The 18428-nt window shown below is 35.9% G+C and overlaps 1 protein-coding gene across 2 annotated transcripts in view; it reads left to right on the top strand.

Moving 5' to 3' along the window:
• The window catches only part of SLC44A5 (solute carrier family 44 member 5), a 142909-nt gene that overhangs the window by 14831 nt on the left and 109650 nt on the right, over positions 1–18428 (top strand). For both annotated transcript variants that reach the window (XM_045897397.1, XM_045897398.1), the window contains exon 2: positions 17842–17915. In XM_045897397.1, the coding sequence (XP_045753353.1) occupies positions 17842–17915 (74 nt within the window). The remainder of the gene's footprint in view (positions 1–17841; positions 17916–18428) is intronic.

Genomic DNA, 18428 nt, shown 5'->3' on the forward strand with positions numbered 1-18428 from the left:
GTAAGCTTCCTTATGTATGGCCTCTCTACATTTTTTGTCTTATGCCATATTAGTCTTTTCTCTGTATTTTTCTTGATCTTGTTTCTCTGACTTCTCTTTTGCTTTTTCCCTCTCAGCGTTTACCTTAGTTCTTCTGATTTTCATCAGGAGCCCCACTTTTTTTCTCTTTGTTTTTCTTCTTTAAATCTCTTTTCAGTTTATTTCTCTCTTGGTTTTATCTTGCCTTCAGATGTCACTTTTCTCTTTCCCTTCCTGTCTTTTCCCCTGTCTTTGCCTACTTATATGTAGTTGACAAGAGCTAGAAACAGCACAGTTCAGTAACTTGTCACATGTATTGTTAGCAATGGACAGTCTACATCCAGGAGTGTTCAGGGCCAGCTCTCTTTTGATGTGGCCCTTGGGGATTAAAACCAACAAAAGAGCAACCCTTTATGTCCATTACAGAAAAGACAGATGTCAGCTGTCCACATTCACAGCAGAAAACTGAAAAATAAGATCTTTGATCTCCAAAAGCTCAGACAAAATATATTTTTATCAGGTTGATATAATAAAAAAGGGGAACAGAGTGCTCTGAAGACCGTAGGAGAGATAAATAGAAGATGGTGCTGAAAGATTTGTGAGCTTCCCTTTCTCCCTCTGTGTTAAAAACCATTAGGGAGAAATCCACTCACATCCATTCCAGTCCATGAGGCATCTTTGTGGAGTTGCAAACGTCTCCATGCTGTGGCATTTATCTTCACAATATCCTGGTGACCCAGGAAAATAGACGTGCATAGGAGGCTGGTGATGCTGATGAAGCAGAATGGGCCCTGGTCTCATTCTCTTCTGTCTTGCTACCTCCTAGCTCAGCCCTCATTTCCCTAATTCTCATCCTTCTGCACTCACCGCTTCATCCCAATTCATTCTTCATCCTGGTGCAAAATAAACAACTAAAATACTGCTTTTGATATATATTACTCTATTCAAGAACTTTCAGTAGAAAATGAACTGAAGTTGTAGTCAGGAGTTAACCTAATTTATAAAATGATGTGTTAGAACAGCTCTCATATCAACTTGATAGAGTTGTTGTAATGATTCAAATGAAATAATATATGTCAAAATGAGCTTTGAACTGTCAAGTCCTTTAATGTATAAAATATTGTAACTGGAATCCCCTGATAGACAAGTCCACACTGAGGACTACTCAGTCATTCCGTTGTAATAACCTCCTCGTGTACTGCCATCTCCCTTTCTCTTCTATGTTGTGTTCACACCGACCGTCTGTTAGCTCCCACCACAACCCTTGTTTCACCTGTTCTCAGGGCCTTTGCATTTGTTGTTTCCTCTGCCTGAAACACAACCACCACCACCTCTTTATTTCACCCCCCACCCAGCTTTACTGAGATGTGATTGACATATAACATTGTATAAGTTTAAGATGTGCAGTGTGTTCATTTGATACACATGTCTTGCAAATTGGTTACCACTGTAGTGTTAGCTAACACCTCCATCCCATCACATAATTACCATTTCTTTTTGTGTGTGTGTGGTGAGAACATTTAAGACTAGTTTCCTAGCTACTTGGAAGTATATAATACAGTATTGTTGACTATAATCATTACACTGTGCATTCATCTTCTAACTGCAAGTTTGTACTCTTTGACCTGCATCTCCCCATTTCCTCACCATTCTATTTGGTTTCCACAAGTTCAGCTTTTTTAGATTCCACACATAATTGATATCATACAGTATTTGTGTTTCTCTGACTTATTTTGCACTTAGCATAATGCCTTCAAGTTCCATGTATGTTGTTGCAAATGGCAGAATTCCTTCTTTCTGATGGCTGAATAATGTTCCATTGATGTATGTATGTATGTGAGATATATATATATACATACATACATATATATATATCCTCTGCTAATTTTTTAATCACTTGTTTGTTGCTATTGAGTTGGGTTGAGGTTTTTTATATATTTTGAATATTATATATTTTGAATATTAACCCCTTTATTTTAATATTAACCCCTTATCAGATATTTGATTTGCAAATGTTTTCTCTCATTCTGTAAGTTGCCTTTTCACTTAGTTGGTGGTTTTTATTGCTGTGCAGCAGCTTTTTAGTTTGATGTAGTCCCACTTATTTATTTTTGCCTTTGTTACTTATACTTTTTGCCTTTGTTGCATATATATATATATATATATATATATATATATATATATATATATATATATATATATATATATATATATATATAATTGTTAAGACCAGCGCCAGGAGCTTTTTCCTTTGTTTTCTTCTAGGAGTTCTACAGTTTCATTTCTTACATTTAAGTCTTTAATACATTTTGAGTTGAGTATTCAGTTTTGTGAGTGGTACAAAATAGGGGTCCAATTTCATTTTTTTAATGTTGTTGTCCAGTTTTTCCCAGCACCATTTCTTGAAGAGACTATCCTTTCCGCATTGAGTAGTCTTGGCTCCTCTGTCAAATATTAGTTGACCACATATGTAGAGGGTTTATTTCTGGGCTCTCAACTCTGTTCTGCTGATCTCTGAGTCTCTTTTTATGTCACTACCATATTGTTTTGATTAGCATAGCTTTGTAATATAATTTGAAATTAGGAAGTGTAATGCTTTCAGCTTTGTTCTTTTTTCTCAAGAGTGTTTTGGCTATTTGAGGTCTTTTGTGGCTCCATATGAATTTTTATCACAACAGAATTGTACTCACTTCCTCTTTAGAGAGCCCTTTCCCATGCATCCTATCCTTATTATTCTCTTCCACAGTATCATATTTGTTTTTTTCCTAGTACTTACTGTGCAATTGATCATCATTTTATTTGTTGATCTTTACTTATGTATTCCTATTTCCCATACTAAATTGTGAGCTCTGTGAGAGTAGATATCTTGTCTGTCTAGTTCACCTTGTATTTACACAATGTACCATAGTACCTGGCACAGAAATATTACCAAGTATCAAGTAAATATTACATAATTAAAAGAATGAGTCTATTTTTTGTATGAGGTAAATATTACATAAGTAATATTTATCAAGTAAGTATCAAGTAAATAATACATAAGTAAATATTACATAAGTAAAAGAATGAGTCTATTTTTTGGTTCCCTGGTACAATGTAGTCTGTTTTGTAATTTCTACCAATACCAATATCAGCCAGGCTGGTTTTCTTAATCCTATCAGCCATCCTTAATTTCACATTTTTGTTCCTGTACTTGTTTTTTGCCTAGAAGAGACCTCTCTTCTCCACCAGTCAAAATCTCCATAATTCAAAACCTTAACCCATCTCTTGTGATTAAAGTGTCTGACATACTCTAAGTCACACTGAGCTTTTTCCACTCTAACCATCTAGATCCTTTCTACCCATAGTAGTTATTTTTACCTCTATGTTTTAAACTGCATTTATTTTCTAATGTTAATCTTTTAGGTGCATTAATCTTTTATTTTTAAATCATGAAATTAGACTGTTTGATGGGTAGGATCATATTATTTTTCTGCTTTATATCTCCTCCCCCCCAACAGGCTTGGCTTCCCTTCATCTCCATCCTGCCCTTCTCCCTCTCCCTCTCCCTCTCTCTCTCTCTCTCTCTCACACACACACACACACACACGTATGCATGCATATACACATCTCACCATAGTAGCAAATAATAGACACTTAACAAATAGCCATTGAAAAAAATTGCTACGGAGGTTTTGTGAAACCCTGAGGAGGAAGGACTTATATTTAGGGAAGCCTTGGAAAATATGGGTCCTCCATGAACTTACATCTCAAAATGCCAGGAAAGAAGATAGTAATAGGAACTGAAATCCATTATGTATGATGCATTTTAGTGCTTTGTTATAGGAAAACTGAGAACATTCTTGGACAAAATTAAGTATAAGATTGCCTAATGACTCTCATACTTACTACTAAGATGCTACTCTGAATATCTCATGTTGAAATAAAAGAGACTTACTGGCATAGTATGTGATACATTTTATGTCCAATGATTAATAAAAGATGTATATTAACTTAAGGAAGGTTTGTGTTTTAATATTCAGCTTAGGACAATTGCATTTGTATATATTTACTATAACTGGATTTAAATTTCAAACCCCATTCCATTGAACATGAATGTCAAGAATTACTTAATTAATTGAATATATGAAATATAAAATTATTCAGAGATAAGATCTAACAACTTGCTATTTTGCTGTTATTAATATCAGCTCTAGTGTATACTTTGCTATGAAATTAATCTCGGTGACTTAAATTCTGTGAAAATATACAATATTGTTTTCCTTTGTTAACCTTATAAAATATGTTTAATATTTAATAATAGTTGCAGAGAAAAACACATTCTTTGGCGTAATCCATTTGGGTTGACTACAAATTATTAGAATGGGAAAATCTTACTATTTTTTATGGGTGTTTAAATAAATCTCACTAGTAGCTGTGGTATATTCTGTAATTTGTGTCCCTGAACATCCATTCCAAATCATCTTCTCTCTTGCTTCCTCTATTACAGAAGCTAAAAACTAAACACTCCGTTTTCCTTACCATCTTCCAGGCAGGGATGGCTATGAGACACAGTTCTGGCCAAGAAGCCAAAATGGAAGTCAGGAAGGACCTTCTTTTCTACATAAAAAGACAAAGTTTTTTTTTTTTTTTTTTTTAAAGATTTTATTTATTTATTTTTAGAGAGAGAGAGAGAGAACACATGAGAGGGGGGAGGGTCAGAGGGAGAAGCAGACTCCCTGCCTAGCAGGGAGCCCAATGCGGGACTCGATCCCGGGACTCCAGGATCATGACCTGAGCCGAAGGCAGTCGCTTAACCAACTGAGCCACCCAGGCGCCCCTAAAAAGACAAAGTTTTATTGACTAGATTGAGGTATCTTCAGTGCAGCAGTCAACTTGTGACATGAAGCTAAATGTCTACAAGCTAAGGATGAACAATTATAAGTATAGAAATGTTTTACAACTGAGGTGATTGCATTGCTTAATTAATTTCCAAACTGAAGTTTTATTTCATCTTCTGAAAGCACTAGGATGATTATAGGACACTCTGTTAAAGGTTAGTGTGGAGGTAATAAACATTCTAAGCAGAGGCAAAGTTCTAAGATCACCACTGAATAAATATCATCTTAAGATAATTAACAGAGGTGTTTTTATTATTCAGCTTTGCTAAATATACATAGAGGAAATGACAAAAGATAGACATAACATCAAATTATAAAGACTTGATTAATGAAAGTTTAAAGGCCAGCTCTGTTTTCATTTTATGCCCTGCTTCAAACAAAAACTAGGGGTCTGTATCTTAGAAAGCTCATGAGATTATTATCTTCACTGGTTGATGAAGTTGTCATTTGTAAGATGTTTTAATGAGGCATTTATGGATGCATATTTTCAATTCCATTCCCACTTATGAATGTTTGAGCATTAAGAAAGATTAATCAGAAAACAATCCCTCATCCCCTCACACATTTTTAGTAGCAATTTTTGTTTAAAGACTACAAAATGGTGTATGTTTTGAATTTTAATCAATAAGGATCAAGAAAAAAGTGAAAACAGAAGATCAATTTTTAAACATATTTTGAGGGGATTGGAAAGAAATTACTATAAAGAGGTGAGTCAACAATCTATTTGTAGTTGTCAAGTGCAGTTTGTGTCTCTATTACAAATGCAATTGGTGTTCATTGTGGAAGTTTTGAAAAAAAAAAAAAAAACAGATAAAGCAAAAGAGGAAAAACAGAATCACACAAAACTGTACCACCCAGAGATAATGACCACTAATGTTTTTTTTGATATATTTTTGTTTTGTTAAGCATTTACATACATTTTATAAACACTTATAACCATACTAACATGTTCTATAATCTACTTTTTGTTGAATATATTATGAATGTGTTTTCATATAATTATTGTTCTAAAACTTATTCCCATCTTTTCTTTATTAGGAGGAGTGCAGTGTTTTAAATCCTTACAAATCCTTACTTCTTCTATACGTGTTTCCATGGTATAAATTACTAGAAAAGAAATTAGCTCAAAGGGCATACAATTTTCTAAGGCTCCTATCATCAGTAAGCAATGATTTTTATTATTAAAAGTTTTGGTGGCAGATAGTAATCTTCTTTATTTAATGTGCATGCCTTTGGTTACTAAAAACATTAGCTATTTATCATATAATTATTAGAAGGCATGAAGTTTTAAAAAAATTTTAATAGCTGAATTTCAATAGCCATCCCAGTCATGAAAATGTTCATTGTTTCAACAAATATTTTGAGCACCTACTCTGTATTTCTATGTAGAAGGGACTCTAAGAGCATTCTAAACTGATATGGATTCCCTCTAAAATTAGTTGATATTGGCTAATGTTCCAAGGCTTGTTTGTTCTAAGCTGGATCTCCTAGCACCTCTTCCATGTCATACCTTTTATCCATAATGCCACATGTAATATGGGCAATGACTATGATCTGGCTCTCACTTAACTAGCAATTTATTGAGTGGTTTCCACGTACTGACAGATTCTTGAATATTATGCAAGTTTTACAAAGATGATGAATAACATAGTAAGACCATTTATGTCTGACCTTGTCCCATTTTAAACAAAAGAGACATTTATATAGGCATCAGTAAACATCTCTATATAAGAAAATAAAGTTTTATTTCCCCTTTACGAGTAGAAAGTATAAACCACTTCCAGTTAAAGCTACTCTCTCAAGGCAATGGAAACCCAAATGGGATAGAAGAAAAGACTAACCATAGAGGATAGAGAAGATTTTAGATCCAAATATCATCTTATATGACCTAATAAATTTAAAAGACATTATCAACATAATCCTATAATTTCTTAGGATATCAAGTAATTTGGTATATTTTATTTTTCAGCAAGTTTAAAATGTGCTAAAAAATAATAAACTCACAAAATTAACACTTAATGATTGGATGCTGGAATTATATTTTAAGGTAGATGTTACATTCAAGTCATCCTTGAAGTTTTTTTGAGATTTAAAAAACTTGCATTAAGATTGAACACCTGAAAAAACAAGTTCATGTAATTAAAAACTCACTTGCAGCTTCCTGTTAAGTTTCTGATTCCAGAATAGTGGAATTCTTCAAGATACTCTTTTAATCTCTTATTGTCCTTGTAGAAATGGTAAGTGCAAGTGGAAAGGATATAATTAACCCCCTCAAACACAAGCACGTAGAGAATGTTTCTCTCACAAAATTACCAAATTCTCCACTAATAGTGGAGGAATAAAGGTAAAATATGTTTAACTTACATAAAACTTTACTCTGAAATAGCCCAAATTTTGAGTTTGCTGACTTACTAGCATCAATTCAGATGATCTGTCCAATTCAAGCCACACTCTGTAGTTGCCAGGTGTATCTCAGTGAAGCTTGGAGGGTGGCCCCAAAGTGCATTGTCCCATAATAAAGTCTCTGGGAAGTGAAGCCGTCATTCTATTTCCTGGAACAGACTTCTGCAGGGAGAATCTGAGAGGTAACAGACGGTCTGCATCGTGCAGGTTCCAGCAGAACCACAGAGGAGCAATGCTTCTAAACTATGAGTTATAAATGCAGCCATGTTGTAGACAGATGTATCCAGGTGACACTAAGAACTTAAGAATGGGAGGTGATCATCCGACTGGAATTACAAGCAGTGGACAGTCCCTAAACTGATTCATTAAACACAAATTGATGACCTGTCAGAGAATAATGACTTTAGGACTTTCATTCTGGCTCTAATGCTTGATATTAATGACCTTTCAGAATGGTTGATATCAATGGAATTTCATCTGCTACAAAGAAAGAAAACCAGTAAATGAATCAGTTTCTGAATGAAAGTACAAAACTGTTCCTGAAAAGGAAGCAGAATGACAGTTGTTGGAGAATAAGAACTAGTGTGGAAAGGAAATATGCATTTAACAAATAAAACTCTCTTATGACCTCCTAATTTAATCTCATGGAGTTGTGTGGGGTAGAAGAGGGGGGGAGAGGAAGAGGGAGGGGGAGAGGGAGAAAGAGATTGATTTATTTTACTTGAGACAGTAATGTCCAGGTCAGAAGCTTAAGCTTGACCAAAAAATTGAATCCCTAGACAACATATTCACTATAGGGCTCCTCCTTCCACAAAACCCTGAAGTTTGAAACACAGAACTTTTAATTTCATGAGAGCCTGCTTATGACACATTAGCCTATCAGCAGTAAGACGCGTGTCTTACTGGTCATTCATGGGATTGTATGTCTGTAGCATGCAAGGCTTTGTACCAAATGCTGCCATGGTCTAGGTCAAAATTTCTATAAAGGTCCAGGTGGTAAATACTTCAGGTTGTGCCAACCAGATAGTTTCTACTGCAACTACTCAACTCAGCCATTGTAGCACAAAAGTAGCCTTAGAAAAAATATATATGAATGAGTATGGTTATTTTCCAAAAATCTTTATTTATGGAAACTGGAATTTGAATTTTGTATAATTTGTATGGCACAAAATAGTAATTTTTTGATTTTTTTTAAACCATTAAAAATGTAAGAAACATCAGACGGGGAGACGAACCATGAGAGGCTATGGACTCTGAGAAACAAACAGGGTTCTAGAGGGGAGGGGGTGGGGGGTGGGTTAGCCTGGTGGGATGGGTATTAAAGAGGGCACATATTGAATGGAGCACTGGGTGTTATATGCAAACAATGAATCATGGAACACTACATCAAAAACTAATGATGTAATGTATGGTGATTAACATAACATAATAAAAAAATGTAAGAAACATTCTTAATTCGCAAGCTATATAAAACAGGCAGTAGGCCAGATTTGAGTTAGTCTAACCCCCGGTCTAAGTTATAATAAATGGAAGATAGTTGCCATCAGGATATACAACCAAAATGTCCATAAGTCTACAAAAATTAAAGGGATCTCTTCTAGTTGAAAACTTCATGAAGGAGGTGATATTTGAACTAATTTGAAGGATGGAATTTTAATTTAAACAAAGTTTACATGTAGGGACACCTGGGTAGTTCAGTTGGTTAAGCATCTGATTCTTGATTTCAGCTCAGGATGTGATCTCAGGGTCATGAGTTCGAGCCCCACATGGGACTCTGTGCTGGGTATGGAGCCGGCTTATGATTCTCTCTCTCGTTCTCCCTCTGCCCCCAGCCCGCTCACACATGCTCTCTCTCTCTCTAAAAACAAAACAAAAAATTTGCATTTAATTTTTTTACATTTACATTTGCTCATTTGATACCCATATTAAGTTTATTCATAGCAAAATTTTAAATTCAAATAACATATAACACTGAACAAATACATTCCTATATATTGTAGCCTGGTGATGATTATGATGTTTTCCATGCTGTATTTTTTATGGTAAGATCACTTAACCTGAAATCAACCCTCTTAACAAATTTTTATGTGTATTGTTTAATAGAGGCACAATGTTGTACCACCGATCTCTATAACTTATTCTTTGTGTGTAACTGAAATTTATACCCATTGAATAGCAGGTCCCTATTTGCCTCTTCCTCCAGCCCCTGGTAAACACAATTCTGCTTTCTGTTTCTACGAGTTTGGCTACTTTAGAAATCTCATATAAGTGCAATCATGCAGTATTTGTCCTTTTGTGATTGGCTTATTTCCCTAGCAAAATGTCCTCCAGGTTCACCCATGTTCATCCAGAGGAATTGAAATCAGGATCACAAACAGGTATCTGCACTCTTATGTTCATTGCAGTATTATCCACAATAGCTAACATGTACAAACAACTGAAACATCCATTGCCAAATGAATGGATTAAAAAAATGTGATATATACATACAATGGAGTATTATGCAGTCCTAAAAAAATTAAGAGAATCCTATCATATGAAGAATGGGATTTTATAGATGGGTTGAAGATCCACCAAGGAGCACTTTTGTGAGTAAAAGGGAACATTGATAATGGTTACTCCAGACAATAGGTGTAAACCCTGGCTGTTCCATGCAAATTGGGACATATGGGTTATTCCAGGATGAGGAATCTAAAGGGTCCATTTAACAGAGAGCCCTGAGTGTAGTCAAGGGAAAGTGTTCAGGTGTATTTAGTGAATGAAAAAGCCCAAGTTGGTTGAAGCACATTAGGAAGAATAATGGGAGATAAAGCTAGAAAGATAGTCTGGGGCTTGAACTAGGATTGAATTTGTAGGTTCTTAAACATAAAGCTAAGATATTTGGAAATTATTAAGTAGGTGGTGGAGAGGCAGTGCTATTTTTTTCAACAATAAAATGACATCATCACATATCAGTGATAATCAGTGATGTACGGAATGAATTGGATCAGGCAGAGACTACATGCAGGAGCCCAATTAGGAGACCATGGCAATAGTTTGAAGACAGGATAAGAGAATTTGGATTGAGTCCAGGCAGCAGGAATAGAAAGGAAGGGATAGATGAAAGACACATCAGAGAGAAGGAGACAAGAGAACTTGTCAATTGAATATAAAAGATAAGCTAAGAAAGGGAAAGTCAAAGGAAACTTCAATGATTTAAGTTGAAGTTACTATACACATACTATATTTGTTGGTTCCAGATAGGAAGGAAGGAGAAATTTGCAAATGCATATATAATTGCGATCCTATTCTTCATATTGCAGTTTGGAAAAATAGATATAACAATGGTATTTCTGTAGTTTAACTTTTGAAAATACTTTTGTACCAGGGTAGCTCGATCTGAATAGAGTTTTGAATAGCTTTCTGATAAATGTGAATGTGAGCATCTTGTTTTGAAAAAGTTGGGCTTTGATTTGGAGTGAGGGTGAGGGAGAGGGTTGGGGTATATTTCTCTTTAACTATTCTTTCTTTCTTCTTTCTGGGGCCCAGTGGGATGCAATCCCTTTTTAATTTAATACAGTAGTTTTTAGTGCTTGCTTTGAAGGTAAAAATGAATGCACTTGAGGTAAAGGCACAGCAATGACAGGCCTCTAGGTAGAATATGATTCAGAATGATTTTCAGCCATGAGCTGGTATCACCCAGCTATTTCAGTAGCTATCTTGAGAGTCTTAACAATTATCCAAACTAAATCCTTGTTGTTGTTTTTTTTTAAACTTCATTTCTGGTCTTATGATTGATTTCAAGTTTCAAGACTGGGGATGATATATAAACTAAACAAACAGTTGAAGAGATCAGTGAAATCATCAGCTGGTTCTTTGAAGACAATAGTAAGTTTGATAAACCTTTCACCAGACTTATCAAAAAAAAAGAGAAAGGACCCAAATAAATAAGATCACAAGTGAGAGAGGAGAAATAACAACCAATACCACAGAAATACAAATAATTATAAGAGGATATTATGAAAATTATATGCCAACAAATTGGACAATCTGGAAGAAATGGAATAATCCCTAGGAATATATAAACTACCAAAACTAAAACAGGAAGAAAACTAGAACTAGAAAACTTGAACAGACCCATAACCAGCAAAAAATTGAATCAGTAATAAAAAATCTTCCAACAAACAAAAGTCTAGGGCCACATGGCTTCACAAGGGAATTCTACCAAACATTTAAAGAAGAATTAATACCTATCCTTCCCAAACTATGCCAAAAAATAGAAATGGAAGGAAAACTTCCAAACTCATTCTATGAGGCCAATATTACCTTGACTCCAAAACCAGACAAAGATTCCATTAAAAAAGAGAACTAGAGGCCAATATACCTGATGAACATGGATGCAAAAACTCTCAAAAAAAAAATACTAGCAAATAGAATCCAACAGTATATTAAAAGAATCATTCACCATGATGAAGTGGGATTTGTTCCTGGGCTGCAAGATGGTTTACTATTTGCAAATCAACCAAAATGATATACCACATTAATAAAAGAGAGGATAAGAACCATTTGATCCTCTCAATAGACACAGGAAAAGCATTTGACAAAGTACAACATCCACTCATGATAAAAACCCTGTACAAAATAGAGATAGAGAGAACATACCTTAATATCATAAAAGCCATATACAAAAAACCCACAGCTAATATCATCCTCAATGGGGAAAAACTGAGAACATTTCCCCTAAGGTCAAGAACAAGACAGGATGTCTACTTTCAACATTGTTATTTAACATCATCCTGGAAGTCCTTGCCTCAGCAATCAGAAAACAAAAAGAAATAAAAGGCATCTGAATCAGCAAGGAAGAAGTCAAACTTTCACTATTTGCAGATGACATGATACTCTATGTAGAAAACCCAGAAGACTCCACCAAAAAATTTGCTAGAACTGATACACAAATTCAGTGGAGCTTCAGGATACAAAATCAACAGACGAAATTTGTTGCATTTCCATACAACAATAATGAAACAGCAGAAAGAGAAATAAGGAATTGATCCCATTTATAGTTGCATCAAAAACTGTAAGATACTTAGGAATAAACTTAACCAAAGAGGTAAAAGACCTATACTCTGAAAAGTATAAAACACTGATGAAAGAAATTAAAGATGGGAAAAACATTCCATGCTCATGGATTGGAAGAACAAATATTGTAAAATATCTATAATACCAAAAGCAATCTACACATTTAATGCAATCCCTAGCAAAATATCACCAGCATTTTTCAAGAACTGTAACAAACAATCCTAAAATTTGTATGGAACCAGAAAAGACCCTGAATAGCCAAAGCAGTCTTGAAAAAGAAAAGCAAAACTGGAGGCATCAGGATTCTGGACTTCAAGCTCTATTACAAAGCTGTAGTCATCAAGACAGTATAGTGCTGGCACAAAGGCAGACATAGATCGATAGAACAGAATAGAAAACCCAGAAATGAACCCACAACTATGTGGTCAACCAATCTTTGACAAAGCAGGAAAGAATATCCAATGGAAGGAAAAAAAAAAGTCTCTCCAACAAATAGTGTTGGGAAAACTGAACAGTCACATGCAGGAGAATGAAACTGGACCACTTTCCTATACTATACACAAAAATAAATTCAAAATGGTGAAAGACCTAAATGTGAGACAGGAAACCATCAAAATCAGAGGAGAACACAGGCAGTAACCTCTTTGACATTGGCCATAGCAACTTCTTGCTAGATACATATCTTGAGGTAAGAGAAACAAAAGCAAAAATGAACTATTGGGACTTTATCAAGATAAAAAGCTTCTGCACAGCAAAGGAAACAATCAACAAAACTAAAAGGCAATCTACAGAATGGGAGAAGATATTTGCAAATGACATATCTGGTAAAAGGGTTAGTATGCAAACCTATAAAGAACTTATAAAACTCAACAACCAAAAAACAAATAATCCAGTTAAAAAATGGGCAGAAGACATGAATAGATATTTTTCTAAAGAAGAATCCAGATTGCTAACTGACCCATGAAAATATGCTCAACATCACTCATCATCAGAGAAATGCAAATCAAAACTACAAAGAGATACCACCTCACACCAGTCAGAATGGCTAAAATTAACAACACAGGAAACAACAGGTGTTGGCAAGGATGTGGAGAAAAGGGAACCCTCTTGCACTGTTGGTAGAAATGCAAACCGGTACAGCCCCTCTGAAAAACAGTATGGAGGTTCCCCAGGAAATTAAAAATAGGACTAGTCTATGTCCCAGCAATTGCACTACTGTGTATTTACTGAAAAGATACAAAAATACATATTTGAAGGGATACATGCACTCCAATGTTTATAGCAGCATTATCAACAGTAGCCAAATTATGGAAAGAGCCCAAATGCTCCTCAACTGATGAATGGATAAAAAAGAAGTGGTATATTAGCCATAAAAAAGAATGAAATCTTGCCATTTGCAATGAGGTGGATGGAGCTACAGGGCATTATGCTAAGTGAAATAAGTCAGTCAGAGAAAGACAAATGCCATATGATTTCATTCCTATGTGGAATTTAAAAAACAAAACAGATGAACACAGGGGGAAAAAAGAGAGAGGCAAATCAGAAAACAGACTCTTAACTATAGAGAACAAACTGAGGGTTACTGGAGGGGAGGTGGGCTGGTAGGATGGGTTAAATGGGCTCTGGGTATTAAGGAGGGCACCTGTGATGAGCACTGGGTTTTTGTATGGAAGTGATGAATCATTAAATTCTACATCTGAAACTAATATTACACTGTATATTAACTAACTGGAATTTAAATAAAAACCTGAAGAAAAATAAAAGTAACTTATTTCCCACAGAATACTTGGGATTGTGACATATGCCCTGAAATCCAAAAGAAAGGAAAAATAAGATGCTACAACTTGTAAAAATTTGAATTAAGCTTCTGCTTTATTCCTGACTCACAAAATGGTGCCCGTTATATTTGATATTTTGTCCAAATTCAATTTTCCAGTGGTTTCCTAACAGTAATTTTTTCTTTGCATATGGACTATGTCTGAGGAAAGGGAGAGAAACAAATGAATTAATGGGGAAAAAATAGCAGGTAATTATAATTACCTGAAAGCACACACACACCTATGCACCCCCTCCCCATTTCTTAAAAGATTTATTTATTTATTATTTGAGAGAAAGAGAGAGCACGCAGGGTGGGGTGGAGGCGTGGGTACAGAGGGAGAGGGAGAGAATTTCAAGCAGACTCTCATTGAGTGCAGAGCCAACGGGGCTCTATCTCATGACCCTGAGACTGAGATCATGACCTGAGCCAAAACTAAGAGTCAGATGCTCAGCCGACTGAGCCACCCAGGCAGTCCTTTTTTTTCTTTTTTTAAAGAATTGTTTATATATATATAGAGAGAGAGAGAGAGAGAGGAGAGAGAGAAGGTGTGTGAATAGGAGGAGGGGCAGAGGGAGAGGGAGAGAAAATCTCAAGCGTACTCTGCACTGAATGCAGAGCCCTTTACTGGCTAGATCTCATGACCTGAGCTGAAACCAAGAGTCCTACCCCTAACTCATTGTGCCATCCAGGCACCCCGCCCCCTATTTTTAAGGGGGAGTTTCTAAAATAACAAACAGAGGTCCAGGTTGAAAAAGGTGGAGGTAGTTGTATTGCTGGTTTCAGGGCTGCTAGATTGGCCTGGGGGCACAGCTGGGGCGGTCAAGTGGCACCCACAAGGAGGAGGGCTCAGCTCACGTGTGGAAGGCCTTCACCTACTTCTAGTGTTCCTCCGTGTGCAAGTGAGCATGCCGAACATCTTCCTGAAGTTGCACCACGGAGAGCATGAGAGACCCAAGTTCCCTACCCCCATCTCCACATCAGGGCCAGGCCCTTTCCCTGGAGAGATGGTAATCGTACTTTATTCCATAACTCTCACGTGGAGTCACTTCACACCTGGCTATAAAGATGAATAAAGAGAATCTGGACCACTACCCATTGGGGACCACAGCACTGGTTTGGACCATGAAGTGGCACACAGACCAGAAAAGTATACGGGACCTTGAGGTCCCCTTCCTTACTTGTATCAAATGAAACCAGTTTACTGATCTTCCATCCCTTTGCTTTAAGCAGGAGAAAATTAACTGGTCTGGCCAGGGGGTATGGTCTACTATTTCTCCAAAGCAGTGTACCAGAAAAGCAAAGCAGCCTTGAATACATTATCCTCCCTGGTCCCAGGATATAATCGCCAAACACCTCAAAGTGTGAATTATTGAGAAATGCTATCCCACTGTGGTGAGAGACTGGTGGGGGGATGGTTGTGTGGGCATGGAGTAGTCCCTGGTGCTATGGCCCGTCCTTGGCACCAAAAGTAAAGAAAGAGAGAGAGAGAGAAACCATAGTATAAAATCCCATATGGAACCAAAACTCCAGCTGATGCCTATTTATCAGTGCCAGTAGCTGAAGAGTGTGGGTTTTAGTTTTAAACAATTTCCTTTTGGGCTCTGCTACTTTCTTTGTGCCCTGTCCTTTGAGATTCATAAGTTTCTTTCAGTCATTGCTAGTATATGTTTACCTCTCCCTGTGCTTGCTACATAACATTATAAATATATAACATTATAACACTATGTAACAGATTATTATAAATAAGAATTATGGTATATAATTATATATAATGTAAATATATAGATATAAACATATTATAGGTATATAATTATAGGATGCTGGCCAGTCTGACTGGTGCTTCTGGTCACACCTGATCTTCTTCTTGGTGGTTCTGATTAACCACAAGGGCTTTAACAACTTCAAGATTTCTAATTAAGGCACACCAGTGTTCTAGTTTTCTCTCCTTTACTTCCTTACCTGCAGGCATTTCTATTGGATTTCACCCTATTTAACTACTCTCCATTTAACAACCGCTCTGATAGGATGAGAACCTGATCTTGAGTAGGGTGTGTCAGAATGCACGTGAACCAGATACTCTCCTCACCTCCAAGCAGGTTTTTGCTTTTCAATGATTGCCAACCAAAGAAAACTAGAGCACCTGTTTTCTTCTCTTTTTATTATTATTCTCGTAATTCTTAAATCCAAGTGAAATTTAAAAATCCTGAAGTTGGATTTAAGCAAATGATAGTTTATGGATTGAGCATGATTAACTTTCTCTATGAAAGATTCATTTCCTATTGTGGGGTAGAGTAATAGGGATGTGTGTGAAATTTTAGATACGGCCAATTTGAGGCTTTACAGAAAATTGAAATAATATTAGGATAACTGCTAAATGCAAGGGTTAGGCATTGGAGATCTAGATATTTGTTCTACTTTACCCTCTCTCTACCTCTCTCTCATGGACCTTAAATAAGTTGACTCACCTTACTACCCCTAAAAACCTAAATGTATTCTTAAGAAACTCACAAGGTGTGTGTCTGTTACTGTACAATTATTATTCATTATTATTACTAATACCATCACAAAAAATAGTGTGTAACTTCAACCAGCCTGTGCTAAAACATTAGAACATATATCCTTATGCTCTAAAGAGCAAGAAGTTTTTGCTATGAAAATTCTCATGTGCAACCTTTAATCCTCTCAAATAGTTTGATCTTTTTTTCTTTACTAATAAATTTTTCATTAAGTTTCAAATAGAGAATGGTTGGATTGTTTCTCACTTTCAAGATATAGTTTTGGCCTCCCAGACCACTTACAAGCTGAACAAGATATAATATTAGGCCTAGGAAATACTTCAGTTGAAAGCCTTGAGTATCCCTGCTGGATCTTAGCTTGACTTGTGATCCTTAGCAAATCAATGAGTCTCTACCAAGCCAGTTTTTCTCTAAACCTAGTTTGACAATATCTAGTTTATGGAATGGCTGGTAAAATTACAGGTTTGAGCCATTTCATTTTTGAATGCATTATATACATTATTGTGAATATAGTTGCAAATCTACTCCCCATAGAAAGTTTATGTAGTCAATCCTTTACTTAATAAATAGTACCTTTTTTTTTAAAAGAGAGGGGGAGTCTTAAGACGGTTCCATGTGCAGCCCAGGGCTTGATCTCACAACCCTGAGATCATGGACTGAGCTGAAATCAAGAGTCGGATGCTTAACTGACTGAATCATACAGGTGTCCCAATAAGTAGTACCCTATAAATGTGTATGTAGAAAGATAATGGTGGGGAGGGAGAAATGGAAAATGGCTATTTTTTTTTACTATACCATGCAGTGGGGAGGCACAATGAGGAAAATCATAAAATCAAATAACTTAAATTACAATTTCAAATAAAAAAATATTTGCTTGATGTTGCTGGACTTGTCTCTAAAAACATACAAATAAAGAACCAAGAGAGAATAAATACTAAGAATTCTGAGGGAGCTTTTTAGTCCTGGAACTATGACCATTCCATTGCTGCCAAAGTCTTTGATTACAGAAATACATCTGATATACCTTTTGGAATTATTGGATTTGAAATGGCATATTGCTATTATTATTTTTTCCCCTTTCCTATATTTGTTTACTAGGTAAGATGTCATTTTGGACTCCTTTTAATTCTGGATTCCTTTTTGTCTTTAGGAGTTGTACAGATGTTCTGTGCTGCATCATCTTCATACTGTTCATCATTGCCTACATTCTTTTAGGACTTGTGGGTGAGTAAATAAAGGTATAGAAGAGATTTAAAATTTGCTAATGGAATAACAAAGTCAATGTCACATTTTGAATATTAATCATTTTCTTCCCAAAGCCTTGTTATTATTGATTATTGTCTTTTCTGGAGGGAATGTGCCTCACAGGTACTCACTGGGTAGCAGACTCAAAGAATAATAAACACAAGGTAGTTCATTCAAAGGCAAGCCCAAATTACTTAAGTACATACAATTATAAAGATGGAAGAAAAAAGCTTATGGTTTTGGGGCACCTGGGTGGCTCAGTCAGTTAAGCGTCTGCCTTCAGCTTGGGTCATGATCCCCGGGGTCCTGGGATCAAGTCCCCACTCAGCGGGGAGCTTGTTTCTCCCTCTCCCTCTGCTCTCTCAAATAGATAAATAAAATCTTAAAAAAAACTAAAAAACTTATGATTTCTTTTTAATCATTTTTACGTGGGAAACTCTATTAAGCAGCTAATTATGTTCACATTGCTATTTACTGGTAGGCTCTAGGGCC

Source organism: Mirounga angustirostris, unplaced genomic scaffold, assembly GCF_029215605.1.
Source record: "Mirounga angustirostris isolate CCGP_5_RB_7025 unplaced genomic scaffold, mMirAng1.0.hap1 SCAF_4, whole genome shotgun sequence".
NCBI lineage: Eukaryota > Metazoa > Chordata > Mammalia > Carnivora > Phocidae > Mirounga > Mirounga angustirostris.